Below are 10,022 nucleotides of genomic sequence, written 5' to 3' on the forward strand. Positions count from 1 at the left end.
TTACAGCTAATATAGGATTCGAAAGACGAAGTGATGACAGAATAAAGCAATTCCGACAAAGAAACAAAAGAACAAATAAAAATTCAATTATATATTATGGCTGATAGGTTCACAAGGAAAAAACCCTCCTAGGCATCATTTAAGAACCGGTGAGGCTTGAATCTGTAAGTTTATACCTGAAGAAAAATAAAAACAACAGTCGAATACAAACGGAAAACGCAGTGAAGGGGGCAGAAAAATAACTTACATTTCAAGAAATAATTAAAGATCTCTTCTTCCAGAATATACATGAACTTATCTTGCTTTAACCCATTTTCCTATGCTCACATTTGGTGAGGCTTACATGAATAGCCACCCTACTAGTTATATATTATACATTAATAAAAATATAAATTACGATTTTGTAATGCACATGTTTTTTCATACTTGGAACTGCTAGGAAGCAGGATTGTTAGCGGTCTGTATTCCATTATCAACGGCCACTGCGGCTACCCACTTCCCCTCGGAGTCTGACGGCTCTATAACTTTAACAGATCCATCTGTTAGTCCAACAGCCAACTGATTTGGCTCCTGAGGGTGTGCAGTAATAACCACCGGGTATAAAGTTTGGCTGTCAGAGTGAAACATAGATAAAATTAAACATCAATATATAATTCATGATGAATGGGCGTTAGTTCAGCAAAACTGACTAATGGGAGGATGCTAGTCATTGTCCCTAAAAGGTGACATCTTTTTTTCTTTTAAATAAGCATTTAGCATAAGTAGAAACATACAAAAGAACAGATACATAATGCTTATTGTCGCACCAGATAAATAACAGTCCATTGGTGGTTTGGTACAGTAGCAGAAAGCCATACCTGTTTGACAAGGCCTGGTATAGGTATGCGGATGGAGAAATATGACATCTTAATCTCAGATTATCAGCATCAAAAACTCCAATATTACTATCAGTGAAACTAGCATAAACTAGTTGGCTGTTGCAGGAGTACGTTGCACAAGATATGGGTGCAGACAATACGTCTTGTGGTACCCACTGCAGTTAAAGAACATGTTAGGAGACTGTTGCCCACTTAATTACCTATGAACATAAATTACTTATCTAAGTTACATCTCTTACCTGCCGAATGCGTTCCATCTTGGAAGCATCATACACTGCTAGCTGCGTCTCATGGCATACCAAGAAGCGGATTTGATCAGAGTGGAACTGCACTCTAGTGTCACCAACAGGCGCCTTTCCAGCAGGCAGTTGAATTGTAACTGATTTCCTCTTCTCCCAAGATTCAGTGCTCCAAAAGCAAAGCTGCGAAAAAACATTCGTTGATACAATACCAACAATTAAATGGGTTGTAGCATATCATAAGGGCAAAAGAACCACCTGTCAACAGTAAAAAAAAAAAAAAAAACAACAGTCTCTAAGCACAAACAGATATTTATTGATCTATACAACTTGAACCTTTCATTTCAAGACACATCAGACCACCACCCCACTTACAAGTAACAAAAATCATAAATAAGCAAAATAAAAATGATAAAGACAGAAGAAAAAAACATAAGATAAGTAATAGGTAGGGATGACATAGAAGAATCAAGGATGCAACATACCTGAGCATCAGCACCTGATGAAACCAGGACGTTAAGATTGGTGGAAAAAGCTAAACCAGTGATACACTTATGGTGACCTTTCAGTTTTGTTTTGACCTAATAGCAGAGCAGTTAATTCTTACTGACAATCAACAAAGCAATTAAAATCCATATATGAGACGTAAGAAGATGCTTGCTTAAATTAATTACCTCATCCACCCTAACATTGTAAATGTGAATGGTTGAGTCTTCCATTCCAATTGCTATGATGTTATTATCTTGAGGATGAAAGGCAAGAAAAGTTGAGGCTGGTGGAGGTGGCATAAAAGTAGTCATCACCTGCAAATCAAAGTAATTTCACCCCAAAATACATACTTAGTTGATGGTACACCAAAAATTCACAACACATACAGCTCATACAGAAGCTGATGATGATTATATAAACCACAAAAGTACGCACATATTTGCGTCTTAGTGCTACTAATTTACCTTAAAAGTCATCATATTGAACAATGAAACTTTTCCACCACAGGCAGACATTACATAGGAATCATTCTTTGAGAGAGCTACACAGGGAACTGCTTCTTCCAAATTCTCTGGGACATCATTAGTCATAACAAGACCACTACTTGGTAGCCAATGTTGTGGAACAACACTGGCAGTGGCCTACAAACCCAATAAGGAGTCAGAAATCCTTCATGGTAATTTGCTGCAAGTATTCTACATAAACTATGAATATAGAAATAAATAATGCGTACAGGTAATGTATGCATTATGCTGCATCATGTACATATGCATGTACGTTTGTATATTTATAGGTATAAATCCATCACCTTTCCACTGGGGTTTTGTTCACTGCGGCTCCACTTCCAAAGCTTCTGGACTCCATTTGAACCAAGTGCAAGAATGCCAGTACCAGAATTTGTGTAAAGAAGCCGAGCAACCTTTAAGCAAATGAAGCCATTTACAATTATAAACTTGATGGCCAGGAGAAGAATTATATCTACTTATTAAATTAAAATCAATACAAAAATCAGAAATAAATAAATAACCTTGTTAGCTGGATCTGTGCTATCTGGCATGGTTACCGCTCGACACTGAACACGCTCAACAATTTCAACCAGATCCGAAGGTTTGGTTTTATCAGATACATCATCTAAACTTCTTTGCCTTTCTACGCCTCTACTAATAGGATCCACTCCATTCTACAACAATTATCAGAATTAAATGCAAATAAAACAAAATTATTCAGTACCCTAGAAGACAACTTAATTAAACTGCACATTCAACTATGGCTACCAAATCTCTTCGCTAAAAGGCAATAGCTGTAGATTTGGTCTTTGGACCGAATGGCATCCATCTCCTACTCATGAACAATCAGTGAACAGTGAGTTCACAGGTTCATGGGTTCAATCCCATAAAGGTGGATGAGTTATATTTTCCGTTAAAAAAAAACTGTACATTAAATATTTCAAGTTCATTCGAGCCAATCAATAGTCATCAAGTCATAGCTCAGAAGAAAACCCTAAGCTTTAACTAATGTAATTAATATGGCATACAATGATAGGAGTAGGCCTGGCAGGAGAGCTTCTGTCTACGCGTTCCACTTTAGTAATAACCGGGTTGATATTTCCAACCATCGCAGAGCTAGATACCTGATCCATGAACATGCAATAAAGCAAGTTCTAAGCAAAAATACATCATGCAAAAGGAGGAGCGGGGGGATTTGGCATGTGGGTGGAAGATAACCTTCATCTCAGTCGGCGCTCGGGATGCTTCATAAGATCGGGTTTCAATTGTTCTCAAGGTTCTGAGACCATCAGCATTTGCAAGAATCTTGAAACCATTGTCTGCCGTAGTAACAACTAGCATAGTTCCATCCTTGTTGAATCTCAAGCGAGGAAGATTCTGCAGTTATCCCAATGATGACATTAAAAAACAGACTTAAAAATAATGTATGTTCTAATGAAAACAATATTCAATACTCACTGGAAGCCCACCATCAGCATCTGTACTACCAAGAACATTAATATTGTCCATATCCCAAAACTTTATCTGGTTCTCCTCACCAGCAGCCAAAAAGTGGTTTCGTGTTGTGTCAAATTGCACAACACCAGCAGATTTCTTTCTAAACCCAGAATATGTCCTCTTAATTGCTCCTTCACTTTCATTCCATTCAACTAGGAAAGAGTCCCCCTCTTTACTCGTCCCACAAGAGAATAATCTGAAATTTGAGGCAGGACAGATTTTTCAATTCATATATCTATTTTTGCGGGAAGCAGATCCTATACCTTTTCTGATAAACACAAATAAAAAATGATAACTTATTACCACTAAAATATTGCTATTCACTTACCTGCTTCCATCAGCACTGTAGAGCATTCTGGTGCACCACTGTCCAGGAGCATCATAGTCAACCCTGGAGCCCACATTGTCATACAACCACGCCTTAATTTTCCCATCAACAGCTGTTGAAAATATAAACTGCAAAGATATGGATAGAAACCATGAATTGAGAGGTAAACATCTTTAATGCAACAGCAAATACAAGCAACAATATCATTTTGTTAAGTCAAAATATGTTTATCTCAGTCTTGTTTTGTTCCAATAATAATATTGACAGAATGCAAGGCATGGAACAAAATAAAAAGTACAACACTCTTATTCCACTATCTTCCATGCAGTACCCTGCAAGGAATACACATCAATTAGGTGTAACAATGTTGGTCATTGTTTCTTCTGCTATTCTGAAATCTATTAGCAATATCAGCATACACACAGTCTTTTCTTGAATAATCACCAATATTGCAGTAAAAATCGTATTACCAGAAAGAATAAAGAATTAAGCTCATCCATTAAAAAATGCTCTTATAATTTGCATGTTAATAATTTCTATCGAAACTTTGATCAGATGATTTGTCTAACCTGAATATTTTCTTTGTGGTGAGGACAAATAGAATAAACAGGTGCTTCATGACCTTCAAAGTTGAAAATCTTTCTTCCAGCCAAATCCCAAACCTGATAAATTTCTTATAAATTCGGTGAAAAGGAAAAACCCATCAAGTGAACAAAAATAAATGCACTACCTGCTTCTTTCTTGTCCTTACCTTTATTAACTTATCATCTCCACAAGTTACCACACACAATTGCTTGTTCGGGTATGAGAATGCTAAGTCGTTCACACCGCCAACGTGAGCATCAATCTGCAAGAAAGCAGAGAGCTAACATCATTCTGCCACTGCAAATAATGTCTTGTTGGATAAATATCAAAAAATGAATTGACACATGCCTCCAAATGCTGGCGGAGATCATTGGGCCCATGGTAAGCGTACAAATGTATCAAATGTTTTGTAAATGCAACCCCTGCAACAACAAAAGAAGCACTATAGAGAAGCACAAATAAACACTGATTAATGCTAGATTTATTTCAGAGGACATACCAATCAAATTTCCATCAGGACTCCATGATACACGGCTGACAGATATTGATGGATCTTTGACAATAGCACCCTGTAAGGGACTCTTAATTAGTAACATTCAGCCTTTAATTGCTTCCAATTCTTCCACCATCAGGTAGAAATCATGATCGGAAACCACAAATGGAACAATTTGATCTAAAAATTCTCATAAAGTTTGGAAAAACAAACACTGATATTATTGAAGAGTAATAGTAGTAACAGTACTGAGGTTTGCACGGGAGGAAGGCAAGCCCATAAGAATAAGAAGAATCAATTTCCTCAAAACCTAAGTGAACAAAGAGCATGAAAGGGGAGGATGCAGGTAATTCAACCTGAAAGGCCTAAACAAAGCTTAGTTGATTTCATTAGCAAAAGTGCTTCCCACCAATAATAATGCAAACACTATGATATATCCAAAGTGATTGTGTCAGTTCCAAATAACTCAGCAAAGCTCTCGTTGGACAAATATGAAAAGGTTGGCAATTTAAGGGGGGGAAAAACTCACATATAAGATTGAAAAATGAAAACTAAGGGAAGAATGCTTTCTCTTTGTTGATCAAGCATTAGATGTAGCAATGGCTGCAAAAGTTAGTCTCCCTTAAGAAGTACTAAAGTAGAAAGGCCAAAAGTTCAAGCCTTACTGAGCACCTACTTTGAGGAAAAAAAAAAAGAAGGATTTATGTGGACAACCAAATAGTTTATACCTATCTCTTGATTTTTATTTTTATTTTTATTTTTATTTTTTTGAGTCATATATCTCTTGAACTAAATCGAAGTAGTCACAGCAGATGTAATAGAAAGGCTTGTAGTAGCAGCAATGGTAATACTGGATAATGTAATCCATCTATAATTTAGAGAATTGAAGAATTTAAGAAGGGAAATTAGAGAGCTAGTTTAAGCTATCAAATTTGCAAGAACCTCACTCAATCTCTAAGGGGAAGGGAAAGAAAAAATCACAAATGTTGGCTGAAACTTTATTTAGTAATTCTCTGAGTGTGTGAGGGTATAGTATCTGTAGGCGGACTTGGGCACATTGCAGAATTTTAAATTGTCAAAGAAAATCCTTGTTTGGGTGTGTCATGGGAAGGAATTCCAATTTTTTTAAAGAGGAAATTCTAGCTCAGATTTGAGGGATCAAAATCCTGTTTACGAATTCTGCCTGTATTGGTGTTGGTTCCAAAATTCTTTTGATGAAAAGTAAGTTAAATGATCTAATGCATGATTGACCCTCTTCCTCTCTTGCTGCTAGTTTATGCCTCAATCCCTTCTCCAGCACTTGATTCCAATCCATCTTTATTCCTTAGAGACACAAGGGGCTGATTTTAGATCTAAATAAACATGCCAATCCGCATTACTCAACAAATGGTGGCTGCAATTGTTGAATCTCTCATTTGTCAAAAATCAAGTTAGCAACAATGTGGTATTCCAACAAAATAAGCCTGTCATCTCTCTATCCCCTTGTTCCTTGAGAGTGATGCAATGCTTTGCATCATTGGGTCTAAGAGTACTTGCTACAGCAGCAGCAGTGGTAACATTTCTGGAAGCAGGATATGTAATAGCAACATCTTTTTTTTTTTTTTGATAAGACTTTTTTTATGTAATAGCAACATCTTAGTAAGTGCTTATGTAAAGATTCATGTAACCAACCAAAAGATCAGAGTAGCGATGGTAACAGTATCAGCCTTTTACACTACTATATATATATATATATATATATATATATATATATATATATATATATAGTCTGGCAATCATCAACATCCATACTTTAAAAAAAAATGTTTAAAAATGTAATTCAAGAAATTGAGTTTAAGCTTTTTAACTTGATGATGAGATATAGACCTGAAATAGCACAGAACAAGCAGCCATATCGCATATCTTGAATGGCTTCGATACCCGCTTCTCTCGCAGCCCAACTTCCCATAGTGCAATTTCACCATTGCTACAGCCAACTACTCAAAACATATACATCAAGTCACACAGGGGACTGAAGCTACATCAAAACTTTAAACATAAAGGTGGAACTTTAAATCGATATTAACTTAAGGTGCGACTTTTCTGGATTGTTAACATTTATCTTACCAGCAAGTAATGTCTGATGAGAAGGATGAAAATCCATGCTTATCACAGTTGACCCCTGATGAATGGTACAAGCTACGGTTCTTGGTAGCTCATCAGGTGAAGCAGAAGCTTGTTGGGGAGGAGCAGGATATGTGACCTGAATACACAAAATAAGAGACATCATAATTAGAAGCAATGAAAATATTCAGAAGCACAAGCACAAAACCCAGAACAAAGCATCCAGAACCGCATGCAAACAAATCCAAGCTCTGTATAGCAATACCTCATCACCAGATGGTGCAGACCGCAGACGTTTCATTAGTTGCTCGTGCTCGGTGCTTTGATAATCCATCATTGCAAGAGCATTTGAAGATGTTCTTGGATGCTTCAAAACAGAGACTGTTATGAGGAAAAAGTAAACTGGGTGAGCTAATACCGATGGGAAAATGCAAAGAATTAGAACTAGGTTCTGTTGTCTGGCCATCCTTTTCAGTGCTCACATGCTCGCGCACACACACACACACAAAAAAAAAAAAAAAAAACAGATGCTCAGTCATTTCAACAGTTGCTGAGGCGTGTTTGTATGCAATGCTGGACAAAAAAGAACAATGATCAGGCACCCAGTAAAAAATAATGATCTTGTTAATTGAAAAAAAAAAAAATGATCAGGCACCCAGTCGCAAACCAACTCAACAGGGAAAGGAGTTGTGGGGAGGTGAATAAGTAGAAACTACTTTGGTATTTGACATTGTGTTTCAAAATTAGAAACTTGGCAACAAACATTATTAAAAAATAGATGTAACTCAGTACACTCAGTGTCTTAATTTTTGGCATATTTGCAAGTGCTACAATGGTAGCTCCAATGACAATGAAAACATAACCTTGATTGGGTGGAAGAGGTAATGATGAAGCAGCAACAACAGGTGATTGAACAGATGAGGAAGGATTTGCATTCGCCATCCATCCAGCTAAAGGATTAGCATTGGCAGACACTGCAGTTGGTGGAAAAGGCTACACATATATGACAAAACAAAAGGCATCCCAGGTAAGAACCAGAAAAAGATGGTCATCAAAATTGATAATTTAGAGTCGTTGGGACAGTTATGATCATACTCCACCATGTGCTCCAAGAGGAGCATAAGTTGAAGGCTTTGCAACAGCTGCAATTGGAAGAGTGACTGGAGTAGGTGCACGCGCCCCATTTGCAGGAGAACATGTGTGGTCTGTGAATAAGGTTTTGATATCAGGATTTGGCCTTGGGTTCTTGCAAAGCTGGTGTTGCCAGTTTAAGCTGCATAAACCATAAATGAATACTTCAGGACCCAAACATACATTGATCAGACTCAACGCCACAAAACACTATACTAATGTAAATACCAAAAAGAACCAATCTCATTGGTTTGAAACATTTATTGTATCCATCTCGCAATAATGCAATTTATAGATAATTATTGGTATTTATTAATGGAACATCAAAAACATTAAACTCACCTTTGATTGATAAGAGTTCGCAAGCGGGATGCCTTCAAAGGGGGAAAAGAAAGCTTCTCTCGATACAGAGGATTTGCTTCGATAAGTTTCTTAAGCTCTACCAGCATTATGCTTCGAGCCGATTTAGTATCACCATACTTCGACAACTGCTCATTTTCCCTGCGTTAACCAAAGGCCAACTTCAATACGTCTCAAATTGCATAATTTTGTATCAAAACCATCAAATCCATCCCTTTTGCATAACCCAACTTCTTTTTTGGGTATCTAACACAACCCAACTTCAATACAACATAGACGGACTAAATTAAAAAATCACCTGAAGTTCTCAAGGGTCAAAAGCTGAGTAATTTCTTTGTACAGTTCTTCATTGAATGTAGCAAAAACTTTCAAATCCTTCACTAGTATCTCTACAGCCTTCGCTCTGTCATGCCTGAGCACATATTTTTATAATTTAATTTGCAAAGCAAAACCCCACATGAACCAAAAAATAGAGAGCATAAACACATATAAATACCGAGAGAGAGAGAGAGAGAGAGAAAGATTGAAGTACCTGTCAAGAGCTTCGAGATACTTCTGCTTTCTGATCTCGAAGAAGATCTTCATGGAGTACCGGTTATCGTCGACTTTGGTGAACCCAGAGAGGTACTTCTCGACCTCATCCCACTCTCCGGCCAAAGCCTGCTCTTCGAAGTACTTCATGTTGAAGAAGAACCCCGACTCTTGCTCCAGCCTATGCCCCCAAAACGACACCGTATTCAGAACCCAAAAACACACCCAGAAAAGGAAAAATAACAACAATAATAACAGAGAAGAATCTTACTTGTGCACTGTCTCCTTGAACTTCTCTTCCTCGAGAAATTGGAGAATCAGAAACACCAATTCTCTGCTCAAAGACGACATTTTCGCCCCCACAGAACGTGCCCCGGACTTCAACGTCAAAGAAATTGGAGATTTTTGCAAAGATAGGGTTTAGCAGAGAAGAGAGAGCTGTTGGTGAGGAAAATTCAGAGCTTTCAAGTCCGTGCGACGGCGTTTTTTGGAGTCTGGTGGGTTTTATGGTGGGAATATGGCTGTAGTGCTGAGAGTGGTGGCCTCTAGGGTTTGTGGTTCCATGCTCTGTCGTTCAACAAGACCAGTTGTGGATGAAAAAGCTGCCAAGGGAAAAATAGAAAAAGATAAAGCAGAGAAGGAGAGACGACTTGTTCTCTCTTTCTTCGATGCGTTTTGCAGGGTTTCAGTTTCACACCGACCTATCAGTGAGATGCCAACTTCCTTATCAACGAGGTGATAGGTCATTGTACTTATCAGTTCGCGACATATCATGAAAGCTGTGTTGGGCTGTAATTCCCTGCGTCTCGGTCACATTCAAAGCCTTCTGTTTACACGCAGAGAAATTTGGATCAAGATCCTCCACTTTTAATTCATAATCAT

The 10,022-nt window shown here is 37.6% G+C and overlaps 1 protein-coding gene across 1 annotated transcript; it reads right to left on the reverse strand.

Moving 5' to 3' along the window:
- Window positions 1-227: 227 nt before the first annotated feature.
- Window positions 228-9,801, reverse strand: LOC132175301 (topless-related protein 2). The gene is made up of 25 exons (XM_059587194.1): window positions 9,412-9,801; window positions 9,142-9,321; window positions 8,908-9,021; window positions 8,592-8,750; window positions 8,214-8,391; window positions 7,982-8,111; window positions 7,384-7,499; window positions 7,122-7,257; window positions 6,882-6,991; window positions 5,022-5,091; window positions 4,871-4,944; window positions 4,689-4,784; window positions 4,507-4,599; window positions 3,938-4,065; window positions 3,571-3,805; window positions 3,331-3,489; window positions 3,141-3,236; window positions 2,634-2,786; window positions 2,415-2,525; window positions 2,071-2,247; window positions 1,792-1,920; window positions 1,603-1,698; window positions 1,118-1,300; window positions 858-1,033; window positions 228-610 (listed from the first exon to the last, which is right to left on the reverse strand). Exons 1-25 carry the CDS (start codon window positions 9,489-9,491, stop codon window positions 436-438), a joined length of 3,354 nt encoding a protein of 1,117 aa, XP_059443177.1. The 5' UTR covers window positions 9,492-9,801; the 3' UTR covers window positions 228-435.
- Window positions 9,802-10,022: the final 221 nt, after the last annotated feature.

This window comes from Corylus avellana, chromosome ca1 (genome assembly GCF_901000735.1).
Source record: "Corylus avellana chromosome ca1, CavTom2PMs-1.0".
NCBI classification, from domain to species: domain Eukaryota; kingdom Viridiplantae; phylum Streptophyta; class Magnoliopsida; order Fagales; family Betulaceae; genus Corylus; species Corylus avellana.